We start from the raw sequence: 25,703 nt of genomic DNA, 5'->3' as shown, positions 1-25,703 counted from the left end.
ATTGTGCTTCTTGAAAAACTATTTACATTTCATCTGAAAAGGGGAAAATATATATATATATATATATATATATATATATAGTAATTTTATCTATAGGTTACAGGACTGTGAAACCTTGTCCAATCATTTCACTCAGTGTAAAGGAAATGATTGGATGACTTACCTGTCTGTCTACCCACATAAATCTCCCTGCCATGTGCAGGTGTCACATGTATTCATTTGCACATACTTGGAGATTTCAAAAGCTGAAATAATGGCAGAAAATCTTACAACTGTTTATATTGCTAAATAAATATTGAAAAGAAAATAGAGGTTAAAAAAAGGCTTCCAACAAAAACTGGCTGCATAATGCCACAGAGGTCCCGGAGTAAACATTTTTGTTTTTTTTTAAATCGTGGAGGAACTTGAGGGTACATTCAATGTTTTCTAGGAGTGCACTACGCACATTTGTTTGTTTTAGGGGAGGTTGAAAATATAGGGTGGGATATTTCATAAAAAAAAATACAAAAGCTAGATTTCTACATAATCTGCAGGTAAGGAAAAGAATCAACCAAAATTCTATTTATGTTCAGGTGTAGATAATAGCAAAAGCTCATAATTTAAAATTGTTTTGTGTATGTAAATAATTGTGTTTTTATAATGTATACATTAAACTCAAAGTTACATGAGCAGCAGAAGCTTCAATGAGCTAATAATACTAGCGCTAACCGGTGCAACTTTAGATGACGATAAGGCCTTGTCTTACGGTACACAATTGGTTTTCTACTCAGTTAACAATAGAAATACTATATATATATCATCATCATCATCATCATTTTCTTCTCCGCTTCTCCATTTCAGGGTCGCGGACTATATATATATAACTAATAACAATTTTCTTTCTTTTTGGAGCTAGCTAACATCAGCTAGCTTCATTCATTCATTCATTATCTGTAAGCGCTTCTCCAATTCAGGGTTGCGGTGGGTCCAGAGCCTACCTGGAATCATTGGGCGCAAGGCAGGAATACACCCTGGAGGGGGCGCCAGTCCTTCACAGGGCGACACACACACCTACGGACACTTTTGAGTCGCCAATCCACCTGCAACGTGTGTTTTTGGACTATGGGAGGAAACCGGAGCACCCGGAGGAAACCCACATGGACATAGGGAGAACACAACTCCTCACAGACAGTCACAGAGCGGGAATTGAACCAACAACCTCCAGGTCCCTGGAGCTGTGTGACTGCGACACTACCTGCTGCACCACCGTGCCGCCCTATCAGCTAGCTTACATCAGCTAAATGACTAGCCACAGTAGGTGCTTTGCACCGTGTTGTTTATAACATGAGCTACAGTTGTGAAAAAGACAAAGAAGACAGATTTGACAGTGCTTTACATGTCTTTAGTGAGAAAGACGTGAAACCTTAGCCTTTATGGATCACAGAATAAAAAAAACAACAATGGCAACATGGCTGTTTATCTTTTGTGGGTTAGACCTTTTCCGTTGTTAGCTGTAACTGTCACATACAGAAAGCAGCTCGTATTGACGTTAAATCAAGGCCTCTGTCTAACAGGGCGATTCCAGCGCTCACGGCTTGAGAGGTGTAAATCAAATAAATGTGTTTGTCAGAGTGAGTAAAGCCCCTGGGCCTGTTTCGCTACAGTGTGGAGTGCTGCAGTGTGGTCAGAAATACGGCGAGCTGTCAGTTGAAGCTTGCAGGGGGGTGGGGGTGGATAGAGAAAGGCCAGCCAAAGCGCCAGCCGGAGGCAGGAGGATGGCAGGCGTCCAACTAAGGGAGAAAAACTCAGGCCTCCATCACTCCACATTGACAGTCTGGCTGTGAGAAGCCATCATTTCTCCCTCTCTCTTTCTCTCTCTCTCTGGGACATGACATGCATTATGGATGGAAATCCAAGCACTTGGAGGAAACCCATACAGACACAGGGAGAACACACTACAGTCCTCACAGAACGTGACCCAAGGTGAGGATCAAACCCAGGACCCCAAGAGCCTGGAGCTACGTACTGCACTATCATGCCAACCTTCTCAATTTCAGTTTCCCTCCCAAGCCTAGTTTATCAATTCCACCCACTAGCTGCCTGCATTATTATACCCATGTGGTATCTCTGGGAGACATGGAGGGCCATCTCACCAATGAAAAGTGAGGCTAACTGGCTGCCGGACACTTTAAGAGGCTTCAGTGGGCCGCTTTCTTCCTGACAGCCATGAACAGCACAATGTTTAACTGTCTCCCACGGCTCCCACTGCAAAACCTCAGCAGAAACTACTCTTAGTTCAGAGTAATGTTTGCTGAGATGATGTTGGTAAGCTGTTAGCCTTCAGCGAAATGCACACAGTAGAGGGTTTATAGTCAGGTACAGATCTTTATGGGGCATGGAAGTGTGGAAAGGTTGTAAAGGGGTGAACTCACATGGTACAGGCACACTGAAGTGTTCTGGGTCAGAGAGCAGCAGCTTTCTTTTCAGCTCACTTACACCTACCCCAGCAGGTCCTGCAATACACACACACACACACACACATAGTGCCCTCATTATCCGAATTACTACTGAACAGCACTAAAAAAGGCATTACGTCCTGAGCGCTCACTCATAGCCATTATAAAAACACACTTATCTAAATCACCTCTTTCACTATTTACACTTTCATCACCCTGCAGCCTTCGTACTCATCATTCTGCTGTAAACATTCACACTTTCACGATGACTCCATATACCAGGCTTAAGCCTCAGTACAAACTGCTGCTGAGCTGCTCCCACTTGTAAGCACTTTCTGATGTGTGAAATCAGCGCAGACATGCCCTGTACCCTGTGTTCGTGTGCTCGCCGGCCTATGAAGTGGCTCCGTCTCCCAGAAGGCATCTGCAGTTTACATTAGTGGGGCGTGAGTGTGGGCCGATGGGGTAATGCTGTATTGATTTCAGTCTCGCGCGCCTCCACAACACACACAGCCAGTCTCTGCCCTGGACGACACACTCCCAGAAGGAAAAGCTATATTCCTGCGGTGGGATGAAGGATCCGTCTGATACCCGTTCAACAAAGCCTCCAGCTGAAGGTCTGTGACATGCAAAAGATGGGATGAGCTCTCGGGAAACATACTTAAAGGAATACACCAGTGGTGTTTTTCAACCGAATCCCTTTCTGTTCCATTTGTATCATTCAGGCCGTTACCACAGACAATAATGTTGATACATGTGCTTGAACTTGAAGAGAGAACTTGTTTACTCCAAAGTCACTTAGAGTAGACACCACTGGGACGATGTTTAAACCTCGTTTAAATCACAAGGGTCACTGGTTTTCACGGAGTATTCTGTAGACTACTGTCCAATGATGGACTCATGTGGTAACACATGAAAATGATCTCCTGGTTTATACACTCATTGTCCATTGTATCAGATTCACTCACCAAACTTTAATGTGAAAAACTAAGAGTGAAATGATAACTTTTGTTTACTAAGGATATGATGAGATAGTGTTAGGTGTGGTGTTAATGAGCTACAGCAAACATTATTTCAATAGAGGTCCTCACAAGTTTAGCAGAACCAACCTCTGTGTGTGTGTGTGTATTATGTGTGTGTGCAAAATCTGTTTACTTTCTCACACTGTGGAGACTTGTTTTCTTGTGGGGACCAAGGAAGGTCATGGTTAGTGTAAGGTTCTGGGTTTGATCCCCTGCTCAGGTCACTGGCTGTGAGGAGTGTGGTGTGTTCTCCCTTTGTCTGTGTGGGTTTCCTCCCACAGCACATACATACATGTTGATGTGAGTGTGTGAAACTGTCCACAGGTGTGAATGTGTGAGTGACAGGGTGAGTGTGTAAAACTGTCCACAGGTGTGAATGTGTGAGTGACAGGGTGAGTGTGTAAAACTGTCCACAGGTGTGAGTGACAGGGTGAGTGTGTGAAACTGTCCACAGGTGTGAGTGTGAGAGTGACAGGGTGAGTGTGTGAAACTGTCCACAGGTGCCTGGGTGAGTGTATGAAACTGTCCACAGGTTTGAGTGTGTGAGTGACAGGGTGAGTGTGTAAAACTGTCCACAGGTGTGAGTGTGTGAGTGACAGGGTGAGTGTGTAAAACTGTCCACAGGTGTGAGAGTGTGAGTGACAGGGTGAGTGTGTGAAACTGTCCACAGGTGTGAGTGTGAGTGACTGGGTGAGTGCGTGAAACTGTCCACAGGTGTGAGTGTGTGAGTGACAGGGTGAGTGTGTAAAACTGTCCACAGGTGTGAGTGTGTGAGTGACAGGGTGAGTGTATGAAACTGTCCACAGGTGTGAGTGTGTGAGTGACTGGGTGAGTGTGTGAAACTGTCCACAGGTGTGAGTGTGTGAGTGACAGGATGAGTGTATGAAACTGTCCACGGGTGTGAGTGTGTGAGTGACTGGGTGAGTGTGTGAAACTGTCCACAGGTGTGAGTGTGTGAGTGACAGGGTGAGTGTGTAAAACTGTCCACAGGTGTGAGTGTGTGAGTGACAGGGTGAGTGTGTGAAACTGTCCACAGGTGTGTGTGTGTGAGTGACAGGGTGAGTGTATGAAACTGTCCACAGGTGTGAGTGTGAGTGACTGGGTGAATGTGTGAAACTGTCTACAGGTGTGAGTGTGTGAGTGACTGGGTGAGTGTGTGAAACTCTCCACAGGTGTGAGTGTGTGAGTGACAGGGTGAGTGTATGAAACTGTCCACAGGTGTGAGTGTGTGAGTGACAGGGTGAGTGTGTGAAACTGTCCACAGGTGTGAGTGTGTGAGTGACAGGGTGAGTGTGTGAAACTGTCCACAGGTGTGAGTGTGAGTGACTGGGTGAGTGTGTGAAACTGTCCACAGGTGTGAGTGTGTGAGTGACAGGGTGAGTGTGTGAAACTCTCCACAGGTGTGAGAGTGTGAGTGACAGGGTGAGTGTTTGAAACTGTTCACAGGTGTGAGTGTGAGTGACTGGGTGAGTGTATGAAACTGTCCACAGGTGTGAGTGTGTGAGTGACTGGGTGAGTGTGTGAAACTGTCCACAGGTGTGAGTGTGTGAGTGACAGGGTGAGTGTGTAAAACTGTCCACAGGTGTGAGTGTGTGAGTGACGGGGTGAGTGTGTAAAACTGTCCACAGGTGTGAGTGACAGGGTGAGTGTGTAAAACTGTCCACAGGTGTGAGAGTGTGAGTGACAGGGTGAGTGTGTGAAACTGTCCACAGGTGTGAGTGTGAGTGACTGGGTGAGTGTGTGAAACTGTCCACAGGTGTGAGTGTGTGAGTGACAGGGTGAGTGTGTGAAACTCTCCACAGGTGTGAGTGTGTGAGTGACAGGGTGAGTGTATGAAACTGTCCACAGGTGTGAGTGTGTGAGTGACTGGGTGAGTGTGTGAAACTGTCCACAGGTGTGAGTGTGTGAGTGACAGCGTGAGTGTGTAAAACTGTCCACAGGTGTGAGTGTGTGAGTGACAAGGTGAGTGTGTAAAACTGTCCACAGGTGTGAGTGTGTGAGTGACAGGGTGAGTGTGTAAAACTGTCCACAGGTGTGAGAGTGTGAGTGACAGGGTGAGTGTGTGAAACTGTTCACAGGTGTGAGTGTGAGTGACAGGGTGAGTGTGTGAAACTGTCCACAGGTGTGAGTGTGTGAGTGACAGGGTGAGTGTGTGAAACTGTCCACAGCTGTGAGTGTGTGAGTGACTGGGTGAGTGTGTGAAACTGTCCACAGCTGTGAGTGAGAGAGTGACTGGGTGAGTGTGTGAAACTGTCCAAAGGTGTGAGTGTGAGTGACAGGGTGAGTGTGTGAAACTGTCCACAGGTGTGAGTGTGAGTGACAAGGTGAGTGTGTGAAACTGTCCACAGATGTGAGTGTGATTGACTGGGTGAGTGTGTGAAACTGTCCACAGGTGTGAGTGACAGGGTGAGTGTGTGAAACTGTCCAAAGGTGTGAGTGTGAGTGACAGGGTGAGTGTGTGAAACTGTCCACAGGTGTGAGTGAGAGAGTGACTGGGTGAGTGTGTGAAACTGTCCAAAGGTGTGAGTGTGAGTGACAGGGTGAGTGTGTGAAACTGTCCACAGCTGTGAGTGAGAGAGTGACTGGGTGAGTATGTGAAACTGTCCAAAGGTGTGAGTGTGATTGACTGGGTGAGTGTGTGAAACTGTCCACAGATGTGAGTGTGAGTGACTGGGTGAGTGTGTGAAACTGTCCAAAGGTGTGAGTGTGAGTGACAGGGTGAGTGTGTGAAACTGTCCACAGGTGTGAGTGAGAGAGTGACTGGGTGAGTATGTGAAACTGTCCAAAGGTGTGAGTGTGAGTGACTGGGTGAGTATGTGAAACTGTCCACAGGTGTGAGTGTGAGTGACTGGGTGAGTGTGTGAAACTGCCCACAGATGTGAGAGTGTGAGTGACATGGTGTATGTATTTTAATGTCTGTGGGTATAAAAGCTACAGGTGGAGATTCAGGGCATAAACACCGGAGATATTCCTTTAAGGATTGGTCCTAATGGCTGTGTGGATGTAAAGCAGAATTCCACAAATACCTGCCGTTCTAATCATGTACGAAAGCATTGGAGACAATCCTGTCCTGCTCCGTGCTGCAAATAGGTTTCACAGAGTGAAGTGAGAGGAGGAGTGAGCAAGGGGATGAAATAAGTGGATTAATTTCTTCCTGTTTGACCTCATGTGGGCGTGCAGTCTGCCCCCTCAGTGTCACCGTACACCAGTGGAGCTACCAGAACTCATCCAACAAACAAACCTGAGGGAAGATGGGCCCCGAAGTATTTGCAAGTTCTGCCTGTGGTCCCCTGAGCAAACACATTTCGGAAGATCCAGTGTATTTTCATTGCGCACCATCTTCAAAGTTATGCCCCTGTATCGCATACCTACCCACGCCGAGATCACAGAGCTGGTCAAATTGGAGGCTGCTAATGTCCTCTGTCCAGGGCCAACGAAAACCCACAGCAATGACATACGGGAAAATTGAAACTAGCAATTTGCACAACAACCTGCTCATTTGGAGCAGATGAGGGATGTTGAACACTGCTTTGGTGGGCTGAAACCAGCATGGATGTCTTGTTTGTTTTGTAAGAAATATAATGTGAAAAACAGCTCATAAAGTGAGACAGACCTCTGCTGAAGAAGGCCCAATTGGAAAAATGGTTTGAGGATGGACGCGTCTTATAAAACCTCCAAGTGAATAAACAGGAGTTTCCAAAACTCAAGTTCCCCGCAGGTCTATCATTGTGTAACCTGCTGATAGAGGAGTCTCTGCACGTGCATGTCCATGCTGCGTTGACTGAAATAAACCAGGGCAGAATCAGAGGTCTCTGTGTGCCCTATGACTCCTATCACTGTAGAAATGATGTGCAAAGGTTTCCTCCTGTTGGAGGCGCTGTATCAACTTCTTAGTGAGTGAGAGAGTGGTCCGAGCTGACCTCTGTTGTTTTTAATCAGAGGAATGACTGATGTTATATTCTGCTGTTAAATATGGCCGTTTCTGACCACAACAAAATAAACATTTAGGAATGCCCAGCTTTGTTCAGTCTTGGTTATCACACACACACACACACACACACACACACACACACACAATATCACCCTATTAACAGAGAGCAGTGGAAATGACAGCCACGCAGGCTGGGTTTTCTGGACAGTAGAAGGCCCTGATTCTTCTCACTGTTTTGGAAAAGCTGTTAAGAACGGACAAATCCAAGAATCCATTTTCTCTGGTGTGTTGTCCTTTAGATGTGCAACATTTTTGGTCCATTTCTTGCAAATATCAACAGCAGACAGGCCAGGTTCTGACCTAGCTGAGATGATTAAGCTTTTTTGAAAGAAATCCACGCAGTCCTTAAATAGTTTGGCTCTCGTGCCGGCCCCAGTCAAGGCTCAGCTGAAGACCTTCAAGAACTGGCGGAGAGATTAGCAAGTTCCTGTGCATTTTCTGTTGTTTTCTCTCTTTTTGGGGGCTTACATCTGCTCTCATCCTCTCGCCAGCTGCTGTTCTCACCTCTGATATATCTAAGAATGAAGGCCCTAAATTTACCACGGAGACACATTTTTATTTCAACAAGCTGAAAGAAATGAAAAGGTTTAGACAAGCTCTTTCTACATTTGTTTTACGTTCGGCTTTGCAAACTCGCGCCCTAAATTTTTATTGTCTTGAGTAAAGGCAATGATTTTGTACAAAATATAAACACTGACAAAACCGTTAAAATTCACAAATGCTTCATTGCGTGGTTTGGCACTTATTCATTATGAAGAACTTATGAAATTATGAAAAAATCATTCTACATGTTATGTGCAGATGCATATTTCTGTGTGCATTTGATGTATTTACCAAATCATACACTGTGACCATACACCAGTTTGTTTTTATGGGCTGCCCAATCAGAAAGTGTGGGATAAAACCAGCCGTTCTGATTCTCTGCAGCTTCCGATGCCCCGCCCCCTTCTCTGGGTCTCTCCAATTACAGCCCTGTACCCGTGTTTATGTGAGAGTACAAAGACTCTGTTAAACAGAGCAAAACAGACACAATGAGGGTGGAGAAAACCGAGGAAATGAGAACGAAGAAGAACGAGAACTGAGCGAAAACAGCTTCTCACTGCTGTGTGCTCAGGGTGGGGTGAACAGTGAGTGGCTCATTATCATTTAAAGGAAAAGGTGCTGAAACCAGCCATTCTGGGCTTTTTAGATGGAGAGAATGCAGCTGTGAGGTTTGATCCTTTTGGCTTTTTGCCCAAAGCAGGTCACAGACGTTTTTGTTTAGACCCAGAACTGTGTCACATGGATTCTTAATTATGTTTTCCCACCTCAAAATAGGATTCTGGCCAAAACAAAGTGTAAAAAGAGCACACCCTTTACACTGAGTCCACAAACACACATTGTCTTGCCTTTTGCCCAATGGGAGGTGGACATTTCAGTATGGCCATTTTCTGAGTCCTTGCACCTGATGAACTGTGGCAATGAGAGACTGGACTGATATCGAAGAAAAACAGTGAGCGGAGCTGGCTGAGGCTAAATGACCAGAGCCTTCGTGTTTAGAGGACAAGCATGCACCATTCGGAGCCTGCCGTTTGAAATGCCATTAGGAAGAACATTCTGCAGGCCGGCCCCAGGCAGAGCAATGAAAACAGATCCATACCTCAGAGCCATGTCTCGCTGCAACTTTCCAGACTGTAAAAGTATCCATAAGCTGCTCTCTGAAGTGTAGTCAGCTCAGAGGAAAGAAAATCAGACCAGGCCAGATAAGAAGGAGAGGTTTAATTGAAAGATGTTTGTTCAGGATTCCGTGGAGGAGGGCCAGAGCTCGCTGCGATGCTCAGGAGCCGTTAGCTTTTACTGCACACAGACCACAGAGGAGAGCGAAGTTAAATAAAACACAAATGAGTGCAGTGGACCCTGAGGGTACAGCGCACTGTTAATAAAACCACAAAACAATAAAGGCACTAACAGGCACCACGTCTTTGAGACCCGGTCTCAAAGAGAGTTCCAACAAAGTCAACAAAGTCAAAGTTGTAAAAATTACCAAGTGGCAAACGTGCTAACCTCAATAAGTGGCATTAGGCGTAGCATTTGAAACCGACTCCAACTTTAAACTGATATTTAACTTTCACACTTCCCTCAAACTATGGAGATAGTACATTTATTAAGTTAAAATGTCTTAAATCTAGTCAATATAATAATAATAACCCTTAGCGTTTGATTTTAGCGAACTTACCAACCAGAAGCACCAGACGGTAGGGGTCTCCCTGCTTTCTGTTGTAAGGAGCCACCTCCTGGTAGCTGGGGATATTTCTAGCCCCAACACTCTCACTCTTCCTCCATCTTGTTTGGATCTCATTAGGTTTGTGGTCCTTCCTGCTCAGCCGGAAACTTCTCCTCAAGCCGGCTACAAGAAAGAATATGGACAACTTCAATTTAGCACACTGTAGTAGTCTATGTAGTATGGTTTGGGTGGTGGATCCTTCTCAGTCCACTGATGAAGGACTAGAGGAGGACTGACGCAAACTGTGCATCGACATATTAGCTACTGGACCAATAAGGAAGGAGTGTCTAACAGAGTGGGCAGTGAGTGGACACAGTGTTTAAAAACTCAAGCAGGTACTGCTGTGTCTGATCCACTTATACCGGCACAACACGCACTAACACATGACCACAGCGCAGTGTATTGGCAAAGCATTATTGCAGTGGACTTTGCCTCAAAGCAGTTACAGTAATCCAGGTCTATAGCTGAGAGTGAGCAATAATAATAATGTCTGTTGAAGATCCCAAACATTTGCCTGCGACCAAAAAATCAGGCCTAAAATCACAAATGCGTAAAACATCCAAGATTACATTAATGCCGTGAAAGCTTGGACCATTCCTTTCCACCCATTAATTGTGACCACTTCACACAATGTAAATGCTGGCTGGTGTTTTCAAGTCTCGAAATGACAGTGTTGATAAGCCTGCACAGTGTTCAGACACAAACGGCAAGCGTTTTCATGCCCTCACGCCAAAAACAACAAAGCATTTCACGGCCGTCTCCCACACAGCAACCGAACAAGGAAGCGACCAACTCATGAAGACATCTAACATATAGACACCGAGTGCCGTATAATGGTGACAGATCCTGATTCGTGACCACCAAATGCATGCAAGGACACTCGATATGTTGCTTCTGGCTTTTCACACCATGATTAATGAGGACAAAATGCTTGTGTATGCTCAAAGGACTTGGGAGTTTAGGAATGGAAAAAGAAGTCACATCGCTCCAATACTTTCCACAACAGAACGAAACCACAAACGCTGCATAGGGCGAGCTAAAGCGCTGCATCCCAGACTTCTCTCGGATCGCTCCAAACTCATAAAGCTGATGCAAACGTCCAGCTCAGCCGCATAAACAGAACATATAGACATCAGACGCTGTAAAAGCAGCATATGAATCAGGAGGAGTATTGCGTTACTAACAACAATGTCTTCTGGTGAGTGTTTTTTCTGTTGAGGGGAAAATGAATCAAGCTGAATATAGGTTTCTTTTTCACTGTAGTCTTAAAACTAATTGACATGACTTATTGGCCATTCCCACAAGGCCCATAAATATCAAATGCTAACCGGAGCACACGTACATTATGCAATAAATATAAATATGCACACTTATGTGGGTGTACTAACAATCATAAATGATTCACAGGGAGCACAACGCTAATCCAAACGGCTCATCCAACTTCTTCTTCTGAGCCGAAGGGTATTAACTGGTAGCTTGTCCCCCATCTCCTTCAGAAACAGTTTCTATTTTCCTGGGAAGTATACACACTACACTGGAGGGTTCCTGATTAATGACAGTGCACCTACATTGAGCCATGAGTTCTGTATAGAAAAATGTGTGAGTTTTTGTGGTGAATTATTAGAGTATGTGTAATATATGGTTTTAAATAGCATCATAAAAGGTTGAAGATAAAATGTCCAGCTTGAAACCTATTTGGTTCAACATAGAACCATTTTCATAAAGGTTCTACATGCAGAACCATACACAACACATCCTCCATCAACCTGCAAAGTCCATGTGAGTGTACAAATGCTTCTAAATATAAGTAATTCTAATAAGAACTACTGTCTTGAATCAAAAACCCTTGTAGACCTGTAACATGTGTGAGTGTTCAGCCCATAAAGGTACGGTGGCTAGGGCTGCCCACCGCTCCAGGCATGTGTGTTTCACTGCACGGATTGGGTTAAATGCAGAGAACAAATTTCTCTGTGTGCAAGCACTGTAGCCAATAAAGTGATTAATTCATTCGTTCATTATCTGTAAGCGCTTATCCAGTTCAGGGTCGCGGTGGGTCCAGAGCCTACCTGGAATCATTGGGCACAAGGCAGGAATACACCCTGGAGGGGGCGCCAGTTCTTCACAGGGCAACACACACACTCACATATTCACTCATACCTACGGACACTTTTGAGCCAATCCACCTACCAACGTGTATTTTTGGGAGGAAACCAGAGCACCCGGAGGACACCCACGCAGACACAGGGAGAACACACCAAACTCCTCACAGACAGTCATCCGGAGGACACCCACGCAGACACAGGGAGAACACACCACACTCCTCACAGACAGCCACCCGGAGTGGGAATCGAAGTGATTCTAATTTTAATTTATAGCACAATGCACCATAATATTTTGAATTCAGTGAGTATAAACCATCTCTGCAAAGTTTGGACATGTGCATTACTCAATATCAGTTGTCGAAAACACACTCCGAGCTCATTCTCACCCTCTCAGAGTTGCTGTATGCTGGAGTAGCCTTAACACAAATGCATGTACTGGCAGCAATGACATGAATCTGACCACATGTCTTAAACTTTTCCAGACATTTCTGTCACATACGGAGAGTAATGACCGGCCCCAAGGCCAGCCGGCTTCTGTGTAAATAAATCAGGGGTTAGGAGGCCCGCCGGCGAAATGATTAAACTAATTCCTGAAAATGAATTTTATCTGCGGAGACTGATAGCCTCCCACTGAGTCTGAGTCTCCAGGTGACGAGTCTTCTCTCTTTATTTTGGGGGATAACGTGTGGCTGCGAGACAATCCTGGGCTTTATCTGAGAGGAGTGATAGCTTTCCTCTCACGTTACTTTAGTTTTCGAAGAAAAGCATACGGCAGCTTTTGGAATAGTGCTAGACAAATTTAAATCTGCTCTGACGTCTGCTGTGGTAGGAATGCAGGGCATTCAGCCCACTCCAAGCAAGTCTGTGCTCGAGCGAGTGATACACTGCATGGAAATCAGTCGGACAGCTCATAAAACACAATGAGAACACATTCAGTGAAAAAGACACGGAGACAAGAAAACTCCAGAAAGGGTTCAGGGGCCTTCCAGTCATTCTGCTGGTTCATTTACAGCACATCTGAGACACTGAGGTATGGCATTTTAAGAGCGCAGTTTAAAAATAAAAAATATTAGATTTCAGAATAAAAACATAATATTAAAAAAAAAGCTGCAGTATTTTGAGAATAAAGTCTGAGTAACAGCAACGTGGTAGAACTGCAGGTAGCGTCGCAGTCACACAGCTCCAGGGACTTGTGTTCTCCCTGTGGCTGTGTGGCTTTCCTCCAGGCACTTCAGTTTCCTCCCATAGTCCAAACACACATTTTGGTATTGACTGTGTGACATTTTTAATGTGTGTGAGTGACTGGGTGAATGTGGGTAATTGTCCACAGTGTGAGTGACTGAGTGAGTGTGTGTAATTGTCCACAGTGTGAATGACTGGGTGAGTGTGTGAATGACTGGTTGAGTGTGTGAATGACTGGGTGAGTGTGTGAAACTGTTCATAGGTGTGAGTGTGTGAGTGACTGGGTGAGTGTGTGAGTGACTGGGTGAGTGTGTGAATGACTGGGTGTGTGTGTGAATGACTGAGTGAGTTTGTGAAATTGTCCACAGTGTGAGTGGCTGGATGAGTGTGTGAAATTGTCTACAGTGTGAGTGACTGGGTGAGTGTGTGAAACTGTTCATAGGTGTGAGTGTGTGAGTGACTGGGTCAGTGTGTGAGTGACTGGGTGAGTGTGTGAATGACTGGGTGAGTGTGTGAATGACTGAGTGAGTTTGTGAAATTGTCCACAGTGTGAGTGACTGAGGGAATGTGTGTAATTGTCCACAGAGTGAGCGTGTGAAATTGTCCACATTGTGAGTGACTGGGTGAGTGTGTGTGTGAGTGACCGGGTGAGTGTGTGAAATTGTCCACAGTGTGAATGACTGGGTGTGTGTGAGAGTGACTGGGTGAGTGTGTGAAATTGTCCACAGTGTGAGTGGCTGGATGAGTGTGTGAAATTGTCCACAGTGTGAGTGACTGGGTGAGTGTGTGAATGACTGGGTGAGTGTGTGAAATTGTCCACAGTGTGAGTGGCTGGATGAGTGTGTGAAATTGTCCACAGTGTGAGTGACTGGGTGAGTGTGTGAAACTGTTCATAGGTGTGAGTGTGTGAGTGACTGGGTCAGTGTGTGAGTGACTGGGTGAGTGTGTGAATGACTGGGTGAGTGTGTGAATGACTGAGTGAGTTTGTGAAATTGTCCACAGTGTGAGTGACTGAGGGAATGTGTGTAATTGTCCACAGAGTGAGCGTGTGAAATTGTCCACATTGTGAGTGACTGGGTGAGTGTGTGTGTGAGTGACCGGGTGAGTGTGTGAAATTGTCCACAGTGTGAATGACTGGGTGTGTGTGAGAGTGACTGGGTGAGTGTGTGAAATTGTCCACAGTGTGAGTGGCTGGATGAGTGTGTGAAATTGTCCACAGTGTGAGTGACTGGGTGAGTGTGTGAATGACTGGGTGAGTGTGTGAGTGACTGAGTGAGTTTGTGAAATTGTCCACAGTGTGAGTGACTGAAGGAATGTGTGTAATTGTACACAGTGTGAGCGTGTGAAATTGTACACAGTGTGAGTGACTGGGTGAGTGTGTGAATGACTGGGTGTGTGTGTGAGTGACTGGGTGAGTGTCTGAAATTGTCCACAGTGTGAGTGACTGGGTGAGTGTGTGAAACTGGGTGAGTGTGTGAATGACTGGGTGTGTGTGAGAGTGACTGGGTGAATGTGTGAAATTGTCCACAGTGTGGGTGACTGGGTGAGTGTGTGAATGACTGGGTGAGTGTGTGAGTGACTGAGTGAGTTTGTGAAATTGTCCACAGTGTGAGTGACTGAGAGAATGTGTGAAATTGTCCACAGTGTGAGTGACTGGGTGAGTGTGTGAATGACTGGGTGTGTGTGTGAATGACTGGGTGTGTGTGTGAATGACTGAGTGAATTTGTGAAATTGTCCACAGTGTGAGTGACTGAGAGAATGTGTGAAATTGTCCACAGTGTGAGTGACTGGGTGAGTGTGTGAATGACTGAGTGAGTGTGTGAATGACTGGGTGTGTGTGTGAATGACTGGGTGTGTGTGTGAATGACTGAGTGAATTTGTGAAATTGTCCACAGTGTGAGTGGCTGGATGAGTGTGTGAAATTGTCCACAGTGTAAGTGACTGGGTGAGTGTGTGAAACTGTTCATAGGTGTGAGTGTGTGAGTGACTGGGTCAGTGTGTGAGTGATTGGGTGAGTGTGTGAATGACTGGGTGAGTGTGTGAGTGACTGAGTTTGTGAAATTGTCCACAGTGTGAGTGACTGGGTGAGTGTGTGAATGACTGGGTGTGTGTGTGAGTGACCGGGTGAGTGTGTGAAATTGTCCACAGTGTGAATGACTGTGTGAGTGACTGGGTGAGTGTGTGAATGACTGGGTGTGTGTGTGAGTGACCGGGTGAGTGTGTGAAATTGTCCACAGTGTGAATGACTGTGTGAGTGACTGGGTGAGTGTGTGAAATTGTCCACAGTGTGAGTGGCTGGATGAGTGTGTGAAATTGTCCACAGTGTGAGTGACTGGGTGAGTGTGTGAAACTGTTCATAGGTGTGAGTGTGTGAGTGACTGGGTGAGTGTGTGAATGACTGGGTGAGTGTGTGAGTGACTGAGTGAGTTTGTGAAATTGTAAACAGTGTGAGTGACTGAGGGAATGTGTGTAATTGTACACAGTGTGAGCGTGTGAAATTGTACACAGTGTGAGTGACTGGGTGAGTGTGTGAATGACTGGGTGTGTGTGTGAGTGACTGGGTCAGTGTGTGAGTGATTGGGTGAGTGTGTGAATGACTGGGTGAGTGTGTGAGTGACTGAGTTTGTGAAATTGTACACAGTGTGAGTGACTGGGTGAGTGTGTGAATGACTGGGTGTGTGTGTGAGTGACTGGGTCAGTGTGTGAGTGATTGGGTGAGTGTGTGAATGACTGGGTGAGTGTGTGAGTGACTGAGTTTGTGAAATTGTCCACAGTGTGAATGACTGTGTGAGTGACTGGGTGAGTGTGTGAAATTGTCCACAGTGTGAGTGGCTGGATGAGTGTGTGAAATTGTCCACAGTGTGAGTGACTGGGTGAGTGTGTGAAACTGTTCATAGGTGTGAGTGTGTGAGTGACTGGGTGAGTGTGTGAATGACTGGGTGAGTGTGTGAGTGACTGAGTGAGTTTGTGAAATTGTAAACAGTGTGAATGACTGAAGGAATGTGTGTAATTGTCCACAGCGTGAGTGACTGGGTGAATGTGTAAATGACTGTGTGTGTGTGTGAGTGACTGGGTGAGTGTGTGAAATTGTCCACAGTGTGAGTGACTGGGTGAGTGTGTGAATGACTGGGTGTGTGTGAGAGTGACTGGGTGAATGTGTGAAATTGTCCACAGTGTGAGTGGCTGGATGAGTGTGTGAATGACTGGGTGAGTGTGTGAGTGACTGAGTAAGTTTGTGAAATTGTCCACAGTGTGAGTGACTGAGGGAATGTGTGAAACTATCCACAGTGTGAGTGTGTGAAACTGTTCATAGGTGTGAGTGTGTGAAACTGTTCATAGGTGTGAGTGTGTGAAACTGTTCATAGGTGTGAGTGTGTGAGTGACTGGGTGAGTGTGTGAAATTGTCCACAGTGTGATTGACTGGGTGAGTGTGTGAAACTGTTCATAGGTGTGAGTGACTGGGTGAGTGTGTGAAAGTGTCCACAGGTGTGAATGTGTGAGTGACTGGGTGAAACTGTCCACAGGTGTGAGTGTGTGAGTGACTGGGTGAAACTGTCCACAGGTGTGAGTGTGTGAGTGACTGGGTGAAACTGTCGACAGGTGTGAGTGTGTGAGTGACAGGGTGACTGTGTAAAAGTGTCCACAGGTGTGAATGTGTGAGTGACTGGGTGAAACTGTCGACAGGTGTGAGTGACAGGGTGAGTGTGTAACACTGTTCACAATGTGAGTGAGTGGGTGCACATGTCAATCTTTTTCTGACGTTTTCTGACAGAGTCCCAGAAGTCTCACAACAGCTGCTGGAAAGTGACCATAACATTATGAAGACTGTGAAGAAACCTTCAGGATCTACTACCTAGAGATTAGAGATCCTGAGCATGCTCTTCTTCCAGAGACCCACTCATCTCTAGGACACACATCCAGTTTCCAAGGCAAGGGCAAGCAGAAGATGCCTACTTCACGCATGGGCTGGAGCAAAGCTGAGCCCTCACCACACGGATGTGGTAAGGAGGAGTCATGCTGCTGCGGGCACATCTCTGAGGCTTACTGTAACGACGTGGGTAGACTTGTCTGGCTCTCTGTCATTATATGTTTAAAAGAACGCTGGTGTTTAGTGGTGTTTTGGATATGGTTTCTTAAGAAACATATACATGGCCTGGAAGTGACAAAGTCTGTGTACATGGAACCAGGAGAGCATGGATGGAAATGAGAGACTGATGGATTTCAAACATGGGGTTATGGAATTCAGCATGGAACTAACACACTGAATTAGCGGTTTAGTAGGTACCAGCAATGCTTTATGCTACATCCAGTTAAGAATAGTACAAACCCGATTTACCAACTCTCAACAACCAGCGCATGCTGCTGCTCTGGGGGGCTTTCTCACCTCATCCTGGGGTCCATCAGCACCTTAAAATCTATGAGGTTCCATTTCTCAGCAGCGGAAACTTGTGAAATATAAGAAAATGTCAGAATAGTTTCACATCTCATTCTGCTGCCCAACCCTCCACTTAGAATCAAGGGGTACACAGACCCCTGGTTTGAATGTCTCTATGAATGTAGTGGAACTGGACGCATTTAGACCCCAGAATCACTTACGTACCTCATAGTGCATGTAGCATGTAGCTTATACATTCACAAGTTCTATGCCTCTGGTCTATGCCTTTGAATCCCAGTTTGAAATCCCTAACACTAACCCTAACCCTAACTCTGAAGTACAGTAAGAGCAAAGTAAGTGCCATCTTGGGATTCTTTCTCAGCACAATATCTGCATAGAAAAAGTCTTCATCATGAGCTTCAGTGGACCAAGAGGACAAAGCTAATGGACATCCTGAAGGTGGAGGAGAAACCTCTTTCCAGCTGTCCTCTTGTCCCCAGCATGTGAGATACATTAAATCAGCAGCAGAGGTCCAGGACCGGTGCAGACAGACACCGCATCCCAGCCTGTGGAATCCAGTCTGTCTTCTCTGAAGAAAAATGTGATGATATCAAATGCTGAACACCGCTCTTAACTTCATTATGTAGCTCACCTACATCATCCCTCACCGGCTACAGATAAAAACATTGGAGATATCAGGCATGAGGCGGCCTGGTAAAATCATTACCTAGGCAACGAGGCCCTTCAGTCGCCTTATAACCAGAGTCTGCTAATGCACACATGCTGTGGCTACCTGACACTGAAAGCATCCAAAGGATCTGGAGAAATAGGAAAGCAAATCTGGAGTTTCAACCATGCATTAGTGTCTTGGCTCCCACTAGCCTGTGGGACTGCATACTGATTAAATAATCTGGTTTGTAAATAGAGCTTATTTTTTAACGTGCCCCTGTTTTCCATGTCTGGATCTTATTGGGATTTCGCCTGATACCTTTTCCAGGTCTCGGCTCGCCCATCCCCTGCTCCATGAAACTCTTTCATATCCCACAAAGCTCTGGGTTTGTTGTGTTGTGAAAGGCCACACGAACATCTCTGCAGTTTAAAGAAGGAATTGAATCGACTGAAGAATGTCCAACGTGGAAAGTGGCTACCAAAAAGTTCTCTGTCCATCGTGTCCCATCACGTAGCGACTGAACCAATGCTGCGATAAATCTCAAGCTTTTTTTGGCCTCCAGCTGAAGAAGGCCTTCATAGCTTGACCTGGTCGTAATGCCTTAAGCATGTTTTCTTGAAGGGGTCACAGCGGGACTGATGCAAGCTTTGGCCATTGTCTCTGTCCCTCAGAGTCGCAGAGGACAAGCTGACGTTTAAAATGGAGGACGCTTGCCAGAGAAGGGAAAATGAGATGTGGTTCTGCTTTACTCATACAGTAGCAGGGGCTCTTGAAAAAAGCAGCGCATGTTCACTCAGCCTGTTCCTGCCCGCTGATGGCCTTTATCATCTTTGGGCCAGAAGCAGACGCCCAGTCTGGGGCTATTAATGTGGCATGAATTAACATGAATGCTCAAACCAGATCGGTGTAAATCTAAAACTAATGGCCCTAGCCTTGAATAAACATTACGTGCGCAGTAAAGTAGAAGCAGTGGCAAAAGTATCTTGAGATGTATGATAGGAGAGATGGTTATGCAATAATTTCCACAGTTCTAAAGTTTAATGCCCGTAGAGATTATAAAACTAATGTAATTACTCATTTTTAATGTTAGTAAAATGATTTCTTAACATTTTATATTTTTTTGTAGTGGTTCAGGCTCAAGCAAGGCAGCTCACTGTTTATATGCTATTTTAGCCTAGAAAAAAACAGCTCTTATATTATCACCTTCAGCAGACTGCACTGAACAGTGCTCACATTTTGATGAATCAATGAGCAGCAAACTAACAAAAGCAAGAGAATGTGTAATGTTCCAGATCCTCAGCTGTAAGACGAATCTATGCTATATGTGTGACAGCAACATTGCAAGACTACAATCATGAACCGTGCATTCATTCATTCGTTCATTCAATTTCTGTAGCTCCTTCATTCGGATCAGGGTTGCTGTGCATCCGAAGCCCATCCGGAATCATTGGGCGCAAAGCAGGGACACACCCTGGACATGGCGCCAGTTCATAAGTGAGTTGCAATGTCTTCTTGTGATCTGTTCTTAATCACATTTGTTTTGCTTTGAACAGACTCAGAGGCCACAGCCACATGTATCTGAATATATTCCTCCATTAAAAAAAAAAAAAGGATTCATCCTCAGTATCAGAGTTGTTGAAAGCGCAAGGCAAGCATCTAGTCTCTTCTTAGTCATGAACTTGATGAAGCCTTTACAGAAGGTACATATTATAAGTGCAATATTATGTCTTAAAATAACTTTCAGTTTAGAAGCAGTTTAACATATAAATGGGAGAGAATGTGATGTAACACTGAAATAAACTCCTCACCAATGTGTATTCCACTTATGGCCCCGTAGTCTGTGTCTTCTTCTGATGTGATGGACGGACAGAGCAAGACAAATAAAATAAAGATAAACACAAGCAAAGAAGATGGCAATGTAAAAGTATACAGTGCAAAGGGAAGGAGTGGGAATTGCAGGTAATATTTTTTACATGATGTAAACACTTAAGTCTAAAATTTGAGTGGGAAAAATAGAGATGTGGAACAGAACATTTGAATGAAATGAAATAACGACCAATGAAATATTACCTTCCTCGTCTGTTCAGAGATAGAGAGAGAGAGTGAGAGAGAGAGAGAGAGAGAGAGAGAGAGAGAGAGAGAGAGAGAGAGAGAGAGAGAGAAGGAAATAAACAGTTAGGCACCTGTAAGGCAATACTATCCTAATTACAATCACAAAAACATACAAGAACCTTTGCAAAGCTTGTGGATTTCACATAAAAGTGGACTGACCCACTACATGCATTGATCATACACAGATGAATCAACATTACAGATTCAAGAATATACAGAATTAAACTTTGTCCATTTGCTGTCATTGGGCAGTTCAACAAGTTTGCAGGAGAACACATCCTCAGAGACGCCCATATGTGTTAATAACGGAGGAAAGGAAGGGCCAACTGACCCACCCAGACAGAGTGAGTTAAGATAGACACCAGCCTGCTGATGGCAGTGGTCTTTCTAGGGATTGAACTTGTGACCTACGTGTAACAGTCGAAAACACTGACAGAGTTTGTACAGTGTCGCCTGCGTTATCTGTTATAGCAAAAACACAGGAACAGCCACATGCCGTGCACCTCATCAATCAGCCTGGCTGTATAATCAGAGCTGGTGGTGGCAGGTTTAAAGTCTATATCTGGAACATCACAGAGAATGAACACACGACTGCACACAGCTAGACACCTCTCGCCATCGCTGCTCTGTCATTTCACTGCCCTTCTGGACGTCAACACTGTAATGATGGTAGGGTTCAGGAGGGATGTGCCGAAAAAGACAGAAAGACTAGAAGAAGCCAGAGTATTTTGGATGAGGAAGAACATGTTTTTATGTCACAAACAGAAGAAGCAGGGAAAGTGGATAGTGGAAGGCCAAAGCTCACTGTGTGTGTGTTTGTGTGTGTGTGTGTGTGTGTGTGTGTGGCCTCGGTCAAGGACGGATTCACAAAACGAGACCAGACCATCAACATTCCTGCTGGCAAAAAGCAAAAACAGTGGCCTTTGGAAACGGTCAGCTCTCTATGCTCTACTTGTCCTGGCCAGGTTTTTGACCTGGAGTTTAGGAAGGCATGCTGCGGTCCACTGTGTTTGGAGGACAGTTAAAGTGGTAAAGCAGAGGTTCAGCTTTAATAGGTGATGTGTTTTTGACCTTGTGTTTTGTCCCAAGTTGGAGTGTTTGGGTTTGTGAGGGTGTACCAGGAATACATCACACTGTGTGGACTTAAAACTGGGGTTAGGCTTAGGGTAGGGGGAAAGGAATGGTTAAAGTTAGGGTAAGTGGGAGTTTAAGGGTTAAGGTTGAGGATTTGAGTTTTGGTAAGGGATAGGGTTCGTATATTGTTAGGGTAAGTCTCAACAAAATGAATGATAGCCTAGGCAATGACCCCACAATGCATGAAAACAAACGTGAGTTTGTGTTATTTTACGTTTGTTTTTGTACGTTTTTAGGACAATTTCCAATCACAACTGTGCCTCAAAATAAGCTTCCCATAAATATTCTCTGCAATAAGGTCTTTTACATTAATGGCTGGTCTATGACTTTTGCACAATGCTGTGGCCACATCAAATGCTGCTGTGTGACCCCTCCCCCCACGTCCCAGTAGGGTACAAAACCAAGCTCTGAATGTGTGTCCTCTGCAATCATCAGTGTGAGAAGGTCCAGAGATACAGGGCAGCTGTCACTCTCTCCACAGCCAGCACAGATGGGCTTTTATAGGATGGATCATCACTTTCTGCAGATGTGGGATGACTTTTCAAGACGAGGTGTTGAGAATATTCCAGATAAGACTACATCCCTGCATCAGCTGGACTGGTCATTATATAGTGAGCCACAATAACACTGACCTATTCAACTGAAATACAGTTGTTAGGTTTTGGTTATGAATGATGATAAATTTGGAATTATTATTCAAAATTCAGGATCTGTTTTATTCAGCATTGCAATGTATATTAAAGCAGTTTGGGAGCAGATAGATGTATGATATTTTGAAACAATGCTGGAACTCTCCCCACTTTACTGGATTCAAAATTATTTTTGGGGAATGTGAAAGACAATCCAGAAAGTGTCTAGAGTGATGAACAGAGCTGGACGTCATTCGGAATCTGTAATGAATGTGAGACTTACATAACCTTAATAATGAGCTTATAATAAAACGAACATAGAGGGCGCCCCACTTTTGAGATATGGAGTGGATGGCTACAGTATTAACTTACAGTACATCGTTTATTTACAGAACCTTATTTAATATTCAAAAACTTCTTCATTTCCCAAGGAAACATATTAAACAACTTTGTCCACAAGGAAACATGGTTCTGCGTCTTAATGACACGTTATTGACCTGCTTTCCTCAAAATACCACAAGGGTCAACTCCCAGCAGTGTTTCCCTTTCTAAGCAGCCCTGTTTAGAACTGCCATTTTCCTTTAAATGCTAAGCACCACTTAATGGACCTCCTCTAAAGTATTTCACATTATTTTAGTTACTGACATATATAAGTATGAATTAAAATGAAAATAGCAGCTTAATTTTCTTTAAAACTGACAATTTAGTTGGCGGAAAAACACCGTTATGACTGACTGTTATGACAGTATCTAGCTAAATAACCAACATTATTCATGACAATAGCCTAGCAATAAACTAAACTCAAAGTTAGAGGTACCGTTATTCTTGTAAATGTGATCGAAGTCGAACTCGAATTCATCCGACACTATAAACCTCCGTAATGCAGCTACGTAGCCGAGTATAATCTGAGCCACCGAGTTTAGCAAGTCAAGCTAACGTTAACTAACACCAACTAAAACAGGCGAAGTGAGTGTACTCACCCTGTTTACCTCCATGTTACAGAGGCTCTTGAACACCTTTCGTTGGTGTCCTTACATGCCCATATTGTTGGAAAAGCGCCAGTGAAATGAGCTACAGATAACGGAGTGAGCGGATGGTCCTTTACAAAGTGCCCATTTAAAGTTGACAAATATAGTAAATTTTCTGGATATTTTGGGATCTTTGGGCCATTTGTGCACAGATGTCCCACTGTACATTGAATGATTGCAGCCAAAAACAACACACCTTTTCGTCAATTTGCATTAAATTTAGTGCAACTTCTAGAGTTGTTGTCCACCATCTACGTCACAGGCAAGACGCCTATTAGAGTTTCCGAACACCATTGGGCGGGGACCAATGGTCTTTTAAACCTTATTCCTTGAATTAGTAAGAAATAACAGGTTTTATTTTGAGTTAGGAAATCAAATTCCACTGAATTTATTTGTTTGACACTTTCATATAGCTGGGTCTTAGCCTTTAAATGATAATGAGCCACTCGCTGTTCATCCTGACCTGAGTACTCAGCAGTGGGGAGTGAGTAGCAGAAGCTCTGGTCTTTAGCCGTTTTCGCTTATTTCTCTTACTTTTCTGTTTTTGTTTTCTCTGTGTTTACTCAGTGCTCATACTTCTCTGCACTCTTTGTGTTTGTTTCACTCTGTTTAACCGTGTCTTTGCCTGTTAAATATAAGACTTTTTCGAAATTTAAGACATTCCCAGGTGTCCGGTGTCATGTAGAGTGATAATTGTAATCAAATTATCTTTATATGTCTAGATTAGAATATTTCATCCCAAACTATGTGTTTTTATATAAACAAACCATTAATCATAAGGGACCCAAAATCTTTGAACAGTTGATTGCATACTTAATGTGTCCAGTATAATATCTTAAAAAAACATACGATTCATCCCTGGCTGGGAAATGCCACAGTGCCCTGCATTGTTCAGCGAAGGCATGCAGAAGTCTTTAACTGTAAAAAACGCCACTCAGGACGGGGGTGTGTGTAAAGTAACTGCAATCCCTGACCCTGAGCGCGGATCTTTCCGGTCTCTAAGGGTGGATGCGTTGTTCACACACAGTAAAACACTTTTTAAAGTGTCCAGCAAAGCCGCAGGGATTTACAGCAGTTCCATGAGCGCTATCGTGTTTGTTCGTCCCACTCACCGCCCAGGCTCAGAAACACCCCATCTATCTCCTTCTGTCTTCATTTCTCAGGCACAGTCACTCGATATCTTAGCCACTCCACTCTCCCAAAGTGTTGGGTCCTTTGCTGGTATGTCATCAAACAAAATAAGGACATCTCAAACCTAAAGAGAATGTTTTTGGATGAAGATTTCCCTTTGAGAAATGGACCTCATGTCAGAGATTTAGCGCAGGCATTAGCCAAGTATCCAGAAGGAAACATCTAGAAATGACTTATTTTCAGGGAGTTTTGGATAAAGTGAGAGGGGGAGGAATGTACAGAAGGTGAATAAACCATTTAATCAACAACAAGGGCAAAGACACGAACACAGAGTTTAACAAAAACACTGAAAATGAACTGCAAGCACAGACTACACACACAGTCCTGAAATAACCAGAAACAATAGGATGCACCTGTGAGCTCAGTCACATTATTAATTTGTCACGTGTGGGGCGTGGCTAAGGGAAACAAAAGCGGAAAAAAGGCACAAGAAAAACATAGAACAAAACAGGGATGAAACCTGACATTAGTCTCAATTATGCAGCGCAAAAGAGATTCATGTATGTGGCCTTTACATATTGTCAGGGAGAGTATAGAAATTGAGAATAAAATATTGGTTCTGAAAAATAACAAAATGGTGTCACTCCTCAACAATAGGAAATCAAAATGGCTCTTAAGTGCTTCAGCAGTGTAAGCGGTAACTGCTTCAATCCCTGGTTCAACCTCTGTTGGTGCCACAGCTGTCTGAGACCTCTGGGTGGATGGGTCCGCCCTTCTCTGTCCTTATCACTCACTAGCATGTTACCAACCCACCTCCAAAAGTTACACAGTCCAGTTTCTGCAGTCCTGAGCCTGGAGTAGCAACAACAAAGGCTCTGTTCTCCGTATTACAGGTCAGTGGATCATCACAATCATTTGGATGCTGTAATTTTAAGGTAATAATACTACCTAGTGTTGCTTTAATGATGGACTGGAGATTCTATTTCAGTCTGTATAGGACACAACATGGTTAGCTGTTAGTGTTCTCCTCTGAAAGTGTTGAACTTTACAATGACATTGCATTAGCATGAGTTTGAATAGATGTGGAAGAGTTTACATCTCAGTGATTTAGTATTTTATTTGGAACAAATCACAGCACAGAACTTCAATGCAGGCGAACGGTGAACGTGATCGTTGCTGGTGGCCACTGTACTGTTCACTGTCAAGCAGCACTGCTCTTATCTGTTCAATTTGGACTGTCCTTAGCTGGCCCTTGATACAGATCTGGTCATAATCACAGATGAATGAGCTTACCGGCGCTTGACTTTGGCACTCTCGCTGCGTGAAAGAGGGCTTCAGGCCTCTGCAAAGCGACTCTCCTGCACAGAGAGAGCACAGGAGCTAATCTGAAACCATCACTTTCACAGTCCACGACCTTCTCTTTTAAAGCAGAGTACACCCGCCACACTTCTCTCGCCCAAACCCAAAACACAAAGGCTTCGATTCACAGCCTGCTGAATACCTCCGCTTCCAGAATCACAGAGAACTGCCAAGAAAGTGCTACTGGACTCGAAATCTGTGATACACATCATCGGCTTTGAGCGCCGCACGATTTTCCATCCGCTCCGTGTCCAAAGCGCATCAGCACCT

General features: G+C 44.5%; 1 protein-coding gene across 1 annotated transcript in view; it reads right to left on the bottom strand.

Annotated features, from left to right (window-relative positions):
• The window catches only part of LOC136675938 (MAGUK p55 subfamily member 7-like), a 54,806-nt gene that overhangs the window by 10,546 nt on the left and 18,557 nt on the right, over positions 1 to 25,703 (bottom strand). The window contains exons 10-14 of the mRNA XM_066652756.1: positions 25,368 to 25,432; positions 20,111 to 20,119; positions 19,849 to 19,890; positions 9,664 to 9,834; positions 2,412 to 2,492 (exon numbers count right to left, since the gene is read on the bottom strand). Coding sequence (XP_066508853.1) covers positions 2,412 to 2,492; positions 9,664 to 9,834; positions 19,849 to 19,890; positions 20,111 to 20,119; positions 25,368 to 25,432 — 368 coding nt within the window. The remainder of the gene's footprint in view (positions 1 to 2,411; positions 2,493 to 9,663; positions 9,835 to 19,848; positions 19,891 to 20,110; positions 20,120 to 25,367; positions 25,433 to 25,703) is intronic.

This window comes from Hoplias malabaricus, chromosome X1 (genome assembly GCF_029633855.1).
Source record: "Hoplias malabaricus isolate fHopMal1 chromosome X1, fHopMal1.hap1, whole genome shotgun sequence".
In the NCBI taxonomy this organism is placed as follows: domain Eukaryota; kingdom Metazoa; phylum Chordata; class Actinopteri; order Characiformes; family Erythrinidae; genus Hoplias; species Hoplias malabaricus.
Note: the sequence above shows the minus strand (reverse complement) of the source record. Positions and strands in the feature narration are given on the sequence as shown.